This window comes from Heterodontus francisci, chromosome 7 (genome assembly GCF_036365525.1).
Source record: "Heterodontus francisci isolate sHetFra1 chromosome 7, sHetFra1.hap1, whole genome shotgun sequence".
In the NCBI taxonomy this organism is placed as follows: Eukaryota; Metazoa; Chordata; class Chondrichthyes; order Heterodontiformes; family Heterodontidae; genus Heterodontus; species Heterodontus francisci.
The window spans coordinates 69,658,652-69,676,162 of record NC_090377.1 but is presented as its reverse complement, the minus strand read 5'-3'; the positions used below and the strand labels follow the sequence as shown (position 1 = coordinate 69,676,162).

The window sequence follows — 17,511 nt, the reverse complement described above, 5'->3', positions numbered from 1 at the left end:
GAGTGTGGTGGAGGCCGATTTAATTGTTGCTTTCAAAATGGAATTGGATAATTATCTGAAGAGAAAAGATTTGCAGAACTACAGTGAAAAGGCAGGGGAGTAGGACTAGCCAAGTTGCTCTTGCAGAGAGCCAGCATGGACAATATGGGCCAAAATGCCTCCTTCTGTGTTGTAACCATTCTGTGATTGTCTGATTCTACTGTCGTCTTATATCATATGAATACAATTTTTCTTTATTAAGTCTACTATTAAGTTCTAAAAAGCTGCAATTATGAGCACCTCCCAGGGTTGACTAAGGAATCACCTATTTTCAAAGAAAACTGTTCCTGGCAGAACAGGAGGCTTGACATAACAGGTGCCACTGTATTATTATTTGAGTTAATTTTTATTAAAATTGAAATAATTAAGAATTGGAAAATGATTCTGATCAAAACAGAACATGAGTGTATGTGGTGCTGTGTGAGGTTTATAAGCAACGCAGGAGACTTTTGTGTGCAACATCACAATGACTGTGGTGTACCCTACTACAAAATTAATAAAGAACAGCTGCAAAGCTTCTTCAACCTGGACAGCTGATTCCATTCCATAACCCATTGTCTGTGTACACCTGCATTCAGAGAATGAGAATTGCTCTGCTTAGGAGATACCCTACCTTTTTGGTGGGTTGGAGCATCTATTAACTAAATTGGTTAAATATTTATTCAATCATTACATTAATACTATGATTGTTGCAGCATTGTAAAGCCCTGATATAGTCAATTGGTATGTTGATTTTAGAATTTATATGTCCTCCGTTCGTCATTGCATCAAGATACTGGATACTAATAGTAATGACTAGCATGAGTGGTGCTGGTTGGATGCCTGAGTGATGATAATGAGCACGATTATTACATGCTGCTTGGGATAACGTGAACAGACACGTGCAATGCATGCCCTGCCCACCGCATGCCTGTTTTTATGTGCGATAGAATTTCTAGGCCACTCTCTGCTGTTGGTTTGATTAACTGTCACTATAAGTTAAAATTGAAAATCATTTAACTATGCAGTTAGAAAATTGGATATTTTTTTTAATTACTTTCAGTTCAATACATAGGGTAGAGGATCTAATGATATTGATGAAATTAAAGGCATGAATATGCCTAGCTGAATGCTATGTCAGTACTAGTATTCATATTCAACTTTACGGTATCAGGCACCATGTGCTTCGACCGCCATTCTAATCCTGAATCTGGCCCAGATCTGTCTGTGATCCTGTGTTGATCCTGGATTACTTTCTAAACTGTATACTCATCCTAGATAATCCTCCAATCTCCATCTTAATTATGGACTATTCTCCATTCTCTGTGACGGTAGCAGATATTTCTTTGCCATGCTCTAATCCTGGACTAGTCTGACTTGCTTACTGTTCTTGGTATTGACCCTGGACTACTCTCCAATCTCCATGCTGACCCAGGTCTACTCTCTGTCTTTAACACCAATTCTGAATTTCTCCCCATCCTCCCTGCTAGCCTTCTGCTTTTATCCTCCATAAACCTTAAATTATCCAGAACGCCATGGTCCAACTTCTCAGCTGTACTGTGTCCTGCTTCCCTATTGCCCCATTCTTGCCATGCTTCCCCTTCATATTCAGGATTTTCTGGCCTGTTTGTGGACCTCCCTTTACCATTAGCATCCATCCAATCTGCTCGATTTCAGGCTGGGGGCTACCTGAATCCCACCTGCGCTGTTTTGCTTTCCCTGATGATATAATAGCTGACCACTGATTTCAGGATAGGCCTACCAAACCTCCCATTATTTTTTTCATGTTTACCACTTGAGGCTTTCTGCTCCCTCATTGCTACCCGTAACCTCTGATCCCATGGCCTTACCACACCATTGTTCTATTCCAGAAAGCCAGTTGGTGAAGTATAGAACTGGAGCCAATCCTTACATGCTTTTACAGTTATTTACAGAGTTACACATTACAAGAGTGGACGGGAAAGACCTATTTACCTTCGCAGTGCGGTCGGTCACTAGGGGGCATTGAGTTAAAGTGATTGGTAGAAGGATTAGAAGGGAGATGAGGAAAAGATTTTTCCCCCCGGTGGGTGGTAGGGGTCTGGAACTCACTGCCTGAAAGCATGGTAGAAGCAGAAAACTTCATCACATTTAAATGCTGCCTAGATGTGTACCTGATGTGCCGTAACCTGCAGGGCTACAGACCAAATGCTGGAAAGTGAGATTAGGCTGAGTGGCTCTTTTTTTTCTGGCCGGAGCAGACACGATGGACCAAGCGGCCTCTTTCTGTGCTGTAAACTTTCTATGATTCTAAACATACACCTCCTAACTCAACAACCACACCTTTAGTCTGTATCTATTTATAGAACATAGGAAATAGGAGCAAGAGAAGGCCATTTGGGCCCTCAAGCCTGCTCCACCATTCATGGCTGATCTGATCGGGGTCTCAACTCCACTTTCCCGCCTGTCCCCCAAAACCCTTGTCTCTCTTGTAAATCAAAAATCTGTCTAACTCAGCCTTGAATATATTCAATGACCCAACCCCCACTGCTCTCTGCAGTAGAAAATGTCAATGATCAACAACCCACTGAGAGAAGAGATTGCTCCTCATCTCTGTCTTAAACGGAAGACCCCCTGATCCTGAAACTGTGCCCCCTATTTCGAGATTCCCCCAAGTGGGGAAACATCGGGGCGGATTTTCAAAGTGGAGGCGGGAAACAGGAATCTGGTCTGTTTTTGGTCCAAAACCTGCCACCTCTGGAAAGCTGATTCAGATTGCAATTTTCATGTGGGAAAGCCTTAATTGGTATGGAGACACATTTCCTGTCCTCTTAGAGCCAGTGGGATTGAAAATGGCAGTGAGTCAAATCAAGTCTGGGGCTCATTTAGACTTCCACAGCACTGTGGCTGTTAGTTGTCCTGAGGGAGAAATCTGCCTTCCTCAGCACCAGAGGGAAGTGAGATGCCACAGGGGAGCTGGAGGGCTAGCTCTAGGGGCAGGGCAGGCCTTCATTTCATCAATACCCAACTGGATCTAATGCTGGAGGCTGTGAAGAAGAGGAGGGAGGTCCTCTTCACCGAGGGTGACAGAAGGAGGCCACATGCAGCTGGGGCATCTCTCTGTTCACTGTTATCCCCCTCTGCCCCCTCTTCCTCCTCCTGTCTTACCTCCTGCTCCTCCCCTGATGAACGGTCTCCTTCCAGGCCTCACTGTTCTCATGGTCCATACCTCTCTGAAGGGTCGTGTTATGGAGAGCGCAGTAGACCACCACAGTGACCAAGACTCTTGCAGGAGGATATTAAAGGATGCCACGTGGCCAGTCCAGAAACTGGAATCACATCTTCAGAAACCCGATGGCCTGCTCAATGGTTGGCCTGCTGAGCAGGTGGTATTGGTTATTTTGCCTCTGTCCCTCTGTCTTGGGCTCCCGTAGAGGGGTTAGTTGTCATCTCTTCAAGGGATGTCCTTTGTTCCTTCAGATCCATCCACATACTTTTGGGGATGGAGTGAGGATCTGAAGTAACCTGGACTGCTGGAGTCATGGCAGCTGCCAGGAAAGCGAATGCAAACATGGAGGAAGCTCTGGTTGTGGACTATTTGGACATTGAGGGAGTGGAAGCCCTTCTTGTTGATGGATCTCACTGGCTGGTCACTGGGTGCCTTTGGTGGCCATATGGGTATAATCAATGATGCCCTGCATGAAGGAATCCATTGATGACATCAAAACACAGTACCCTCTGTGCCAGCACAGGCCCATCTGTGTCAAAGTGGGTGTAGTCTCTGCCTTCTTGAAAAGGGCATCTGTGATCTGCCTGATGGCCTAATGAGATGTCGACTGTGAGATGCCTCCTCGGTCCACAACTGATCCCTGGAACAACCCATTTGCATAGAAATTCAGAGCACTTGAGACCTTGACAGCTGCAGGTAAGGGACTGCCATGGGGGCCGAGTGGCCTCAGGTCATTGTGGATCAGAGCACAGAGGACCGAGACCATCTACCGGGATAGGCACATGCCTCCTACGGCACTGGTGCTTTGTGATTTGCAGGTAACTGACTCTTGGGCTGTCCATCCAATGTGCAGCCCCCACTGTGCTCCTCTGGCCTCCTGCTGCCCAGCTGGTTACCTATGCCGCAGCTCATCCTGGCTGCTCTGTCTAATGTCTGAGACACCTGTTCCCATCTGACCTCCAGAGGCTGGGCCTTTAACACTCACCAGGCATTCCTGTGCCAAGTCTAGCTGCCACAGTGATGCCACTGGGCTCACTTCCATATCTGGTCTCATGTCAATCTCCAATGTAACACTTAACTCTTACATCTGCAACAGTATCCCTGGTGAGACACATCTGAGGCAGCTAAGTTTCATTTGCTGCCTCTGCTTTAAATTAAACAGCCATTTCCATTGACCTCATTTCCCTCCACAATGCTCACGTCCTCGCTACCCTGCCATGTTGCCTCCATGCTGAGTAGTCCGTGCGGTTGCATTCCTTTGCTTAGACTTTGTAGTGGTTTGGTTCAACTGGGTGGCTTGCTAGGCCAGTTCAGAGGACCTTTAAGAGTCAACCGCATTGCTGTGGGTCTGGAGTCACATGTAGCCAGACCAGGTAAGGACAGCAGATTTCCTTCCCTAAAGGACATTAGTGAATCAGATGGGTTTTTACGACAATGGTTTTATGGTCACCATTAGACTAGATATTTTAATTCCAGATTTTTATTAGTTGAATTCAAATTTCAACATCTGTAGGATCCGAACCCATGTCCCCAGAGCATTTGCCTGGGCCTCTGGGTTACTAGTCTAGTGATATTATCACTACGCCACCACCTTCCCTCCTTTTATACTCCATCCCAATTAGTGTCCACCATCTACATACAATTAAACACTTCAAATAACAACCATAACCAAGAGAACAAGAGGATTTGAGTACAGGAGTAGTGAGGTCTTGCTTCAATTGTATAGAACCTTGGTTAGACTGCACCAGGAGTACTGTGTGCAGTTTTGGTCCCCTTACCTTAAGAAGGATATTATTCCCATAGAGGAGTGCAACAAAGGTTCACCAGACTTGATCCCAGGATGGCGTGACTGGACCTGTATTCTCTAGAGTTTTGAAGGATGAGAGGTGATCTCATTGAAACGGACAAAATACTTAAAGGGTAGATGCAGGTAAGATGTTTCCCCTGGTTGGAGAATTTAGAACCAGGGGACACAATTTCAAAATAAGGGGAAAGCCACTCGGGACCGAGATGAGAAATTTCTTTTCTCAGAGGGTTGTGAATCTTTGGAATTCTCTACCCCAGAGGGCTGTGGAAGCTCATTCATTGAGTATGTTTAAAGCAGAGATTGACAGATTTCTAAATACCAATGACATAAAGGGAAGTAGGTTAGTTTGGGAAAAAGGCATTGAAGTGGATGATCAGCCATGATCGTATTGAATGGCAGAGTAGGCTCAATGGGCTGAATGACCTACTCCTTTTCCTATGATCCTATGTTCCTTTGCTGAAACTTGCCCCCATTATGCCTGACTCATACCTCCTACGTACTTTTCTCCCTATGGCCTTTCTTTATGATAGCTAAGCCGCCTGCTGAATTATCAAAGCAGTGGAATGTTTGTAAGCATGTAAAATAATTATACTGTACAATGCGATATGAACTGTTTAAGTGACTGAAGTGCCAATAGCTAAAAGCCTCAGCCTAGACTTTGGTAACTCTACTGCTACATTTTCAGTGGGAGTAGGGTGACAACATGATTAAATTTGCAATAAGTTCCTTACCGCTGACTTCCTGGCTGAGATCTGCCAACTTCAATTAACAAGTGATTCCTTTAAGAAATGCTAGTGGATAAATTTCAAAAGTTTTATTCAGGTAAAGTTTATATTGAGTGTTTTTGTAAAACAGAGAGGCTGTGCATTTATGTTTTTGAGAGACTGCGATTGAAAGAAAAATACAAAACGGGCTTATACGATTATATACTTTTTGCAGATTTTGTTGGTTTTGAATTATAAACACTGTCAACATCCGAAAACATAATAAGCTTAGAGAGTGGCAGATAATGTTTCTCTCATTGCGATTTAAATGCCTTTAAAATATCATCAGTTTAATGTTGAAAACAAAAACAATCTCTAATTATCTGTGTTTGCTTCTAGTTAGAAAATGGAAACACTCAATTACTAACAGCTTTGAGACAGAGAGAAAGATAGAAAGGAAGAATGCAGAAAAAATGTGAGGGACCAAACACAGATAGAATGATGCACTTTCAGAACACTCACAAAAATACCAAATTTAATATTTTCAGAGATCTCTTCAAAAGTTATAAATGAGTGCTGCCTGATTTGAGATTCCCCCGTACTATCGGACCCATTTTCTCATCTTTGTCTTTTCCTTTCCACGAACCAACATCAGAAATCCACCAGAGAGCCAAACTGTATCTTTCACCCTTCAGTTGCTCCAGACCTTTGGTTCACAGCCCCAGAGCATGACAGGGATGCCACATCCTGACAAATGCCAGAAAGATTACTGCAATGCATTCAAATTTCATCCACCCTAGTCCTGTCAAAACCCAGAACCATCTGACAGTGCTACCAGGAATTTCAATGGATGATGTCATCCGTCATTCCACCTCTTTCCACGCCATCTGCAAAGAAGCAAGTGGACACAGGAAGTCTATGCCCTCACTTCCGATGGAAGTTGGAAAGTTACATACAAATGTGTGATACATTCAAACACAGAATTGTTACAGCGCAAAAGGAGGCCATTCGGTCCATCGTGTCCGCACTGACTTGCTGGAAGAGAAATTCCCTCAGTCCCATTCCCCTGCCTATTCCCCATAACCCTGCACATTCTTCCTTTTCATATAACCGTCTAGTTCCCTTTTGAATGCTTCAATTGAACCTGCCTCCACCACACTCTCAGGCAGTGCATTCCAGACCTTAACCACTCGCTGCATGAAAAAGTTTTTCCTCATGTCATTTTTGCTTCTCTTACCAAATACTTTAAATCTGTGCCCTCTCATTCTCAATCTTTTCACAAATGGGAACAGTTTCTCTCTATCTACTCTGTCCCGACCACTCATGATTTTGAATACCTCTATCAAATCACCTCTCAGCCTTCTCTTCTCCAAGGAAAACAGTCCTAACATCTCCAATCTATCTTCATAACTGCAATTCCTCATCCCTGAAACCATTCTCATTAATCTCTGTCTCTAATGCCCTCACGTCTTTCCTCAAGAGCACTGCCCAGAATTGGACGCAATACTCCAGCGGAGGCCGAACTAGTGTCTTATACAAATTCAACATAACTTCCTTGCTCTTGTACTCTATGCCCCTATTAATAAAGCCCAGGATACTGTATGCTTTATTCACTGCTCTCTCAACCTGTCCTGCCACCTTCAATGACTTATGCACATATACACCCAGGTTCCTCTGCTCCTGCACCCCCTTTAGAATTGTGCCATTCTATATTGTCTCTCCATGTTCTTCCTACCAAAATGAATCACCTCACATTTCTCTGTATTGAATTTCATCTGCCACCTGTCTACCCATTCCACCGATTTGTCTGTGTCCTTTTGAATTTCTACACTATCCTCCTCACAGTTCACAATGCTTCCAAGTTTCGTATCATCTGCAAACTTTGAAATTGTGCCCTGTGCACCAAGTTCTAGGTCATTAATATATATCAGGAAAAGCAAGGGTCCCAACACTGATCCCTGGGGAACTCCACTACAAACCTTCCTCCAGCCCGAAAAACGTCCATTAACCACTACTCTTTGTTTCCTGTCGCTTAGCCAGTTTTGTATCCATGTTGCTACCGCCCCTTTTATTCCATGAGCTACAAGTTTGCTCACAAGTCTGTTCAAGCTATTATATGCTTCATAGAGAAATTAGTAATTCATCTCTTTCAACAAATTCGAAGAATGTTAGGGACTGTTAAGGCAGCAACTGGACACCCAGCAGTCACATCATGCTTGAGATATGCTGTGGGGAAACCAATCCCTGTTATTTCCCATCTCCCTACATGGTTCAGCTGCATTTGTATTGCAAGGAAGGCCCAGTGCTGCCCATCAAAAGATGTTGTGAGATCTCAAAGCAGCACAGTAGGGGCAGAAACCTGACACTTCTTCACTGTATCTTGGAAATTGGCATGACCAGGTGCAACTAAAAGGAAAATCACTCCTTTTATATTTATTTTTGTGTACTGTGTTCAGGGGGTACATGCGTAGCACTTGTTAGTCCTATGAGGTAGCTTGGGCAGCATTCAAAACTAACAATATTATTTAGTTTGTTGTTGAAGTTATAGAATGTTGCAGAATTAATATTTTCATTGTATGCAGCAAGATTAGTATGTTGTGGTAATCCTTTTATTCAATGAGCACTTCTTGACAGTTGAGGAGCGGTGATGCTGTTCTGCAGTGTCACCTGCTGGCCTGAGGGGTGCACTTTTTGTTGAGTGTTTCTTTTCTGTAATTATAAGACGACACATACATAGTTGTCATTTCAAAGCACAAACAGGATATGGTACACAATGTCAAAGGAAACATTTTAACTCATGCAAATCTTCTGCAGATATGATAAAGGATATCCTGTAATGCATGATCCAATGCAGCTTTGTTGGAAACATATTAGAAAAAGAAAGTAATGTGGTAGAAGAGTCAAAAATAAATTAGCTTTTGGGATCACACAATTCCCCCCCCCCCCCCCCGCCACTCCCTCCCACAACACATCAGGTGTGAAAAGAAAGCAGTGCTATTAAGTTTAAATAGCAGTTAATTTTAATTTTAATCCGGTAATATTGGAAAAGCAAGCAACCCAATGAAACTGGATTTTTTTTTTATTCGTTCTTGGAATGCGAGCATCACTGGCAAGCACAGCATTTGTTGCCCATCCCTAACTGCCTTTGAGAAGGTAGTGGTGAGCCACCTTCTTGAACTACTGCAGTTCTTGGGCTGTAGGTACAACCACAGTGCTGTTAGGAAGAGAGTTCCAGGTTTTTAACCCAGCGACAGTAAAGGACATACAATATAGTTCAAAGTCAGGATGGTGTGTGACTTTGAGGGAAACTTGCAGCTGGTGGTGTTCCAATACATCTGTTGCCCTTGTCTTTCTATATGGTAGAGGTCGCAGGTTTGGAAGGTGCTGTTGAAGGAGGCTTGGCGAGTTGCTGCAGTGCATCCTGTAGATGCTACACACTGTTGCCACTGTGCGTTGGTGGTGGAATATTTCAGGTGGTGGATGGGGTGCCAATCAGCGGGCTGCTTTGTCCTAGATGGTGAGGAGCTTCTTGAGGTGTTATTGGAGCTGCACACATCAAGGCAAGTGGAGGGTATTCCATCACACTCCTTACTTGTGCCTTGTAGATGATGGACAAGCTTTGTGGAGTCAGGAGGTGAGTTACTCGCTGCAGATTTCCCATCCTCTGGCCTGCTCTTGTAGCCACAGTATTTATATAGCTGGCCCAGTTAAGGTTCTGGTCAATGGTAACCCCTAGGATGTTGACGGTGGGGGATTCAGCAATGGTAATGCCGTTGAAAGTCAAGGGGAGGTGGTTAGATTCTCCCTTTTTGAAGATGGTCATTGCCTGGCACTTGTGTGGCATGAATGTTACCGACGCACTGTGGCAACAGTGTGTACCATCTACAAGATGCACTGCAGCAACGCACCATGGCTCCTTAGACAGCACCTTCCAAAGCTGCGACCTCTACCAACTAGAAGGACAAGGGCAGCAAATGCATGGGAATACCACCACCTGCAAGTTCCCCTCCAAGTCACACACCATTCTGACTTGGAACTATATCACCGTTCCTTCACTGTCGTTGGGTCAAAATCCTAGAACTCCCTTCCTAACAGCACTGTGGGTGTACCCACCTCACATGGACTACAGCGGTTCAAGAGGGCAGCTCACCACTACCTCCTCAAGGGCAATTAGGGATGGGCAATAAATGCTGGCCTAGCCAGTGACGCCTACATCCCATGAATTAATTTTAAAAAACTTCCTCAAAGATGTTGAGGAAATTTTTTTCCCTTTCTGAACCCATTTTAAACTGCTGTCTGCAACATCATTGTTGTATAATGATTGAATTTACTCCTGATAATTCAATTATTTTTGAGAATTGAAGTAATATTAATAGGTTTGTAATTTCATTGTATGCTTTATAATTTTTTACTGCTGCTCATCTCATTAGCACCTCAAAATCATGTGAAAAATTTCACCTTATGTGTTGGTTGATCCAATTGAAAGGACCAGTAATGTTTCCTAAAATCACAGCTGTCATTAGATTTCTTCATAATATAATGCTTTTATTGTGTTTTTGTTTTCATAGTTCTTGAAGGCAATAATGGATCGAGAATACAAGTTGTCAAGTAAGCTTTGTCAAATGAGTAAGTACAAAAATTACTTTTGGGTATTTCTCATGTTTTAGAAATTTTGATTGCCTTTTCTTCATGGAATGAATTGTAAGTTTAAATTATGTTTAAGCACATTAAAACAAAATATATTCATGTCAGTTTAAAACAAAAGGCCACATGATGCATGAATTGAAATTGTGTATTGAAGTTAAATTTTGTAAAAACCACAACTGATGTAATGAGGGCCAGTTTTCTTTTCTCAGGCTGATTAGCCAGGATGGCCTGAATTCACCTTGAAAATTGCAAGTGATGTACTCTTTTAACTCATACCCCAAATGGGAAGGATAGATAATCTGTTTTATTTGAGACAGTCAGCCAGCCAGCTAGATGTGGGGAGGAAGCTTGGCTTGGCGAGGGGAAACTCACTCATCTTCAAACCCTGAGCAGATCAGAATCAGATTACTGACTGGGCAAACATCAGTTAGCTAATAGGGTTAATATGGTCTGTTTTTATTCATTTTATTGTTCTTAGTGAGGGCTCTGTGGTGAGTAAAATCAAGGTGAGATTTAATTTCTACCATTACTCTGTACATTCACTTGCTGTTTGTGAAAAATAGATGTAAAATTAGTGAGCCATTATGAAATACATGCCAAATAATATTTCAGACTTCAGAGTGCATTAACATCTATGAAGATGCTGTACGATCATGGCCATATTTTGAGTTTCTTGAAGAAGTAAATAAATGTTCTGCAATTTAACCCTGCTCTGGTGACATCATTGATGTGGTGACCCCATGTATCCCGAGCAGCTATATGGAAAACAACAGGGCTGTCTGTTACTTTGCATCAACTGGAGAGTAATTTAACAGTGTAAAATTTCCTAGTCAGTAACATGGTTTCTCAGCTCCAGTGCAATACTTGGATCAATCCAAAATCACCAGTACCATTGTTTCCTTTTGAGTAACTCTAGTATGTTGTTTGTGGTGATGACACTACAATGGACTAATAGGGAGATATCTCAACTTCAAGGTAAGAAAATTGACCTTTTTTTGCAAAGCATTAAAATTATTGTAAAATTGGGGTATTCTTTAAAATGGGGAAGTATTCTGAATAAATAGATTCTTCATAATGGGTGATTCAGTGATTTGGTGACAGAAATTTTGCAGATTGCAGCATGTTTGTCAGTTTCAGATTGCAGCTCAGAAGCACACAATATTCTAAGGATTTGTTTGTCTATAACAACATATGATGTCTGCGTGTTATATGAACAGCAACAACAACTTACATTTATATAGCACCTTTAATGTAGAAAAACATCCTTGAGTACTTCACAGAGGCATAATCAGAGAAAAATAGGCACTGAGTCAAATGAGTTAATTAGGAGGGGTCACCAAAAGCTTGGTCATAAGATATATGTTTCAAGGAGTGCCTGAGGAAGGGAGGTGGAAAGGTGAAGATGTTTCAAATAGGAATTCCAGTGCATGGGGCCTAGATGGCTTTAAGCCTGGAGGAAGTTGCAGAGACATGCAGGGGTGATGCTATGAAATGATTTGAACACAAAGATGAGAATTTTAAATTAGAAATATTGGGACCAGGATCCTATGTAGGTTAACAAGCACAGGGGTAATGGATGGGCAAGACTTGGTGCATGACAGGACATGTGCAGCATATATTTTGATGAGCTGAGGTTTACAGAGGGTGAAGGACAGGAGACCAGCTGTGAGAACATTGTTGAGTCTGTAAGTGATAAAAGCTTTGCTATGTATTTCAGCAGTAGATGGGCTGAAACAGAGGCAGAGGTGGGCAATGTTAGAGAGGTAGAAGTGGGCAGTCTTTGTAGACAAGTATATTGGGTCAGAAGCTCAGATCAGAGTCGAAAAGGATCCTAAGATTGCAAACAATCTGATTAAACCTAAGAAAGTGGCTGGAGCGTTGAGTGGAATAAATGGCAAGGGCACAGAATTTGTGACGGCTAACAGATTTGGTCATCCCCATTACTTAACTGCAGAAAATTGTAGTTAATCGAAGACTGGATGTCAGACAAGTATTCTAACAACACAGAGGCGATGGACATGTAGAGGTGAGTGTTGTCAACGTACATGTAGAAGCTGACTTTGTCACAGTCATATCTTTCAAGGCCCTAACCCCTCAAGTCATTTTACAACAACTTACTTGTGATGCACAGTCACTTACTGACATCCAGGTTGGCATGCAAGTTGTGCCATCTGTGACTATGCATGTGATCATTTTATTTCCAACCTTTCGAGATGATTTTTCTGCTGGGCCAACCATATACCATAACCTTAGGGCTCAATCCATACCTGGAAAGTGACCTCACTCATCAAGTCTCATGTGACATGACCAAGCGGGTCCAGGGGGTTCTGTGGTCCCGTTATCTTGGTAATGGTGAGTTTGTGCCACCTGCCTCAAGTACAAACATCCTGCTAAGAACTCTCTGGAAATCCTCCTTATCTTCCAGTTCCTAGAAAGTAAGAGGAATTGTAAAGGAATCATTGTACCATGGTTGTTGCACTTGACCATGAAACAACTTTGACTGGCGGGTGGCTTCCAAGACAGATCAGGTGATGTGATTTTCGTGCTTCATGCAGATCAGCAATAAAATAGGTCCTGCTGTGAGAATCAGCAAGGCTGTAACAATATGAAAGATTGTAGCAAGTGTGGGATTTTACACGATGGTGCCACCTCAATCCAAACTTCCCTTCCACATAGGGTGATTGCTGTCTAACCTCCTCATATATCATCAGTTGCTTCAGTAGAACTGACCCACCTCCTGTCCTTGATATCTCCCTTTGGTTGTGGGCAACCTTGACCTATAACAGCCATATTGATGTAACATGTTTCAGTTTAAAATAACTTACCTTTTGTTTCGGCGGACAAGGAGACTGCTGGGTAAGTAAACCTATATATTCGGGCAATGGCGAAACCCGAAACACTACACGTGTAGTGTCTCCCACCCATCCTCCTCCTCTAACCAAAAAAAAAGGACTCTTGTGTGGAGGGTTTGGTAAGGTAAGGTTTTCCTTTTTTTTTTAAGCTCTGTTGTCAATTTAGTGCGGAGGGGATGGAAGCTAAGGCAGTTGCACGCTCCTCTTGCAGGATGTGGGAGGTGAGGGTCACCACTTGTGTCCCTGCTGACTTCACCTGTGAGAAGTGCACCCAACTCCAGCTCCTCACAGACCGCGTTAGGGAACTGGAGCTGGAGCTGGATGAACTTCAGATCATTCAGGATGCTGAGGGGGTGATAGCGAGCAGTTATAGGGAAGTAGTGACACCTAAGTTACAGGATAAAGGTAGCTGGGTGACCGTCAGGGGAGGGAAAGGGAATAGGCGCACAGTGCAGGGATCCCCTGTGGCCGTTCCCCTCAATAATACGTATACCGTTTTGGATACGGTTGGGGGGATGACCTAACAGAGGAAAGCCACAGTGGCCAGGTCTCTGGCACTGAGCGTGGCTCAGTGGCTCAGAAGGGAAGGGGAGAGAATAGGAGAGCGATAGCGATAGGAGATTCAATGGTTAGAGGAACAGACAGGAGATTCTGTGGTCGCGAACGAGACTCCCGGATGGTATGTTGCCTCCCAGGTGCCAGGGTCAGGGATGTCTCGGATCGAGTCCACAGTATTCTTAAGGAGGAGGGGGAGCAGCCAGAGGTCGTGGTACATATCGGTACCAATGACATAGCTAGGAAAAGGGATGAGGACCTGAAAAGCGAATATAGGGAGTTAGGTTGGAAGCTGAAAGGCAGGACACGCAGAGTAGTAATCTCGGGATTGTTACCGGTGCCACGTGCTGGTGAGGCTAGAAACAGGGAGCGAGTGCAGCTGAACACGTGGCTACAGAACTGGTGTAGGAGGGAGGGATTCAGATATGTGGATCATTGGGATACCTTCTGGGGAAGGTGGGACCTGTACAAGAAGGACGGGTTGCATCTGAACTGGAGGGGCACCAATATCCTGGGCGGGAGGTTTGCTAGAGCTCTTCGGGAGGGTTTAAACTAGTTTGGCAGGGGGATGGGAACTGGAGCCACGGATCAGTGGATGGGGTAACTGTTGAACAGGCAGATACCGAGTGCAGAGAGTCTGTGAGGAAGGTTAGACAGTTGACAGGGCAAAGTTGCAGCCAGTATGATGGGTTGAAGTGTGTCTATTTTAACGCAAGAAGTGTCAGGAATAAGGGTGATGAACTTAGAGCATGGATCAGTACTTGGAGCTACGATGTTGTGGCCATTACGGAGACGTGGATATCACAGGGGCAGGAATGGATGTTGGATGTTCCAGGGTTTAGATGTTTCAAAAGGAATAGGGAGGGAGGTAAAAGAGGTGGGGGAGTGGCATTGTTAATCAGGGATAGTATCACAGCTGCAGAAAGGGAGGTCGTCGAGGAGGGTTTGTCTACTGAGTCATTATGGGTGGAAGTCAGAAACAGGAAAGGAGCAGTCACTTTGTTGGGAGTTTTCTATAGACCCCCCAATAGCAACAGAGACATGGAGGAACAGATTGGGAGGCAGATTTTGGAAAGGTACAGAAGTAACAGGGTTGTTGTCATGGGTGACTTCAACTTCCCTAATATTGATTGGAACCTCCTTAGTGCAAATAGTTTGGATGGAGCAGTTTTTGTCAGGTGTGTCCAGGAAGGTTTTCTCACTCAATATGTAGATAGGCCGTTTAGAGGGGAGACTATGGTGGACTTGGTGCTTGGCAACGAACCAGGCCAGGTGGCAGATCTTTCGGTGGGAGAGCATTTCGGTGATAGTGATCATAACTCCCTGACATTTACTATAGTCATGGAGAGGGACAGGAGCAGATGGGATGGGAAAATATTTAATTGGGGGAGGGGGAATTACAATGCTATTAGGCAGGAACTGGGGAGCATAATTTGGGAACAGATGTTCTCAGGGAAATGCACGACAGAAATGTGGAGGTTGTTTAGGGAGCACTTGCTGCGACTGCTGGATAGGTTTGTCCAGATGAGGCAGGGAAGGGATGTTAGGGTGAAGGAACCTTGGATGACAAGAGATGTGGAACAGCTAGTCAAGAGGAAGAAGGAAGCTTACTTAAGGTTGAGGAAGCAAGGATCAGACAGGGCTCTAGAGGGTTACAAGGTAGCCAGGAAGGAACTGAAGAATGGACTTAGGAGAGCTAGAAGGGGACATGAAAAAGTCTTGGCGGGTAGGATTAAGGAAAATCCCAAGGCGTTCTACACTTATGTGAGGAACAAGAGGATGGCCAGAGTGAGGGTAGGGCCGATCAGGGAGAGTGGAGGGAACTTGTGCCTGGAGTCAGAGGAGGTAGGGGAGGTCCTAAATGAATACTTTGCTTCAGTATTCACTAGTGAGAGGGACCTGGTCGTTTGTGAGGACAGCGTGGAACAGGCTGATATGCTCGGACAGGTTGAGGTTAAGAAGGAGGATGTGCTGGAAATTCTGAAGGACATGAGGATAGATAAGTCCCCGGGGCCAGACGGGATATACCCAAGGATATTACGGGAAGCGAGGGAAGAGATTGCTGCGCCTTTGGCGATGATCTTTGCATCTTCACTGTCCACTGGAGTAGTACCGGATGATTGGAGGGTGGCAAATGTTGTTCCCTTGTTCAAGAAAGGGAATAGGGATAACCCTGGGAATTATAGACCAGTCAGTCCTACATCGATAGTGGGCAAATTATTGGAGAGGATTCTGAGAGACAGGATTTATGATTATTTGGAAAAGCATGGTTTGATTAGAGACAGTCAGCATGGCATTGTGAGGGGCAGGTCATGCCTCACAAGCCTTATTGAATTCTTTGAAGATGTGACAAAACACATTGATGAAGGAAGAGCAGTGGATGTGGTGTATATGGATTTTAGCAAGGCGTTTGATAAGGTTCCCCATGGTAGGCTCATTCAGAAAGTAAGGAGGCATGGGATTCAGGGAAGGTTGGCTGTCTGGATACAAAATTGGCTGGCCCATAGAAGTCAGAGGGTGGTAGTAGATGGAAAGTATTCAGCATGGAGCTCGGTGACCAGTGGTGTTCCACAAGGATCTGTTCTGGGACCTCTGCTCTTTGTGATTTTTATAAATGACTTGGATGAGGAAGTGGAAGGCTGGGTTAGCAAGTTTGCCGATGACACGAAGGTTGCTGGAGTTGTGGATAGTGTGGAAGGCTGTTGTAGGTTGCAACAGGACATTGACAGGATGCAGAGCTGGGCTGAGAAGTGGCAGATGGAGTTCAACCTGGAAAAGTGTGAAGTGATTCATTTTGGAAGGTCGAATTTGAATGCGGAATACAGGCTTAAAGACAGGATTCTTGGTAGTGTGGAGGAACAGAGGGATCTTGGGGTCCATGTCCATAGATCGCTCAAAGTTGCCACCCAAGTTGATAGGGTTGTTAAGAAGGCATATGGTTGTTGGCTTTCATAAACAGGGGGATTGAGTTTAAGAGCTGCGAGGTTATGCTGCAGCTCTATAAGGCCCTGGTTCGACCACACTTGGAATATTGTGTTCAGTTCTGGTCGCCTCATTATAGGAAGGATGTGGAAGCTTTAGAGAGGGTGCAGAGGAGATTTACCAGGATGCTGCCTGGACTGGAGGGCATGTCTTACAAAGAAAGACTGAGGGAGCTAGGGCTTTTCTCATTGGAGCGAAGAAGGATGAGAGGTGACTTGATAGAGGGGTACAAGATGATGAGAGGCATAGATAGAGTGGATAGTCAGAGACTTTTTCCCAGGGTGGAAAGGGCTATCACCAGGGGGCATAATTTTAAGGTGATTGGAGGAAGGTTTCGGGGAGATGTCAGAGGTAGGTTCTTTACACAGAGAGTGGTGGGTGCGTGGTAGTAGAAGCAGATACATTAGGGGCATTTAAGCGACTCTTGGATAGGTACATGGATGATAGTAGAATGAAGGGTAGGTAGTTAGTTTGATCTTAGAGTAGGTTAAAGGTTCGGCACAACATCGTGGGCCGAAGGGCCTGGCCTGTGCTGTACTGTTCTATGTTCTATGTCAATTTTTGACTGAGGAATGGAACTAACACTCATAGCCAAGACTTCTCCCAACAACTTGCATGCTGCTTTTCCTGCCAATTCTCTTTTGAGGACCTATCAAGGGCTCTGTAGATGAAAATCATGTCCCCATGTCAGTGTGTTATGCAGCCTTTGTAGAATTAAAATGTTGGCATCAAGGGGAC

The 17,511-nt window shown here is 44.2% G+C and overlaps 1 protein-coding gene across 4 annotated transcripts in view; it reads left to right on the top strand.

Moving 5' to 3' along the window:
- The window catches only part of erich2 (glutamate-rich 2), a 232,441-nt gene that overhangs the window by 180,994 nt on the left and 33,936 nt on the right, over positions 1-17,511 (top strand). For all 4 annotated transcript variants that reach the window (XM_068035365.1, XM_068035364.1, XM_068035362.1 and 1 more), the window contains one exon: positions 10,306-10,363. In XM_068035365.1, the coding sequence (XP_067891466.1) occupies positions 10,306-10,363 (58 nt within the window). The remainder of the gene's footprint in view (positions 1-10,305; positions 10,364-17,511) is intronic.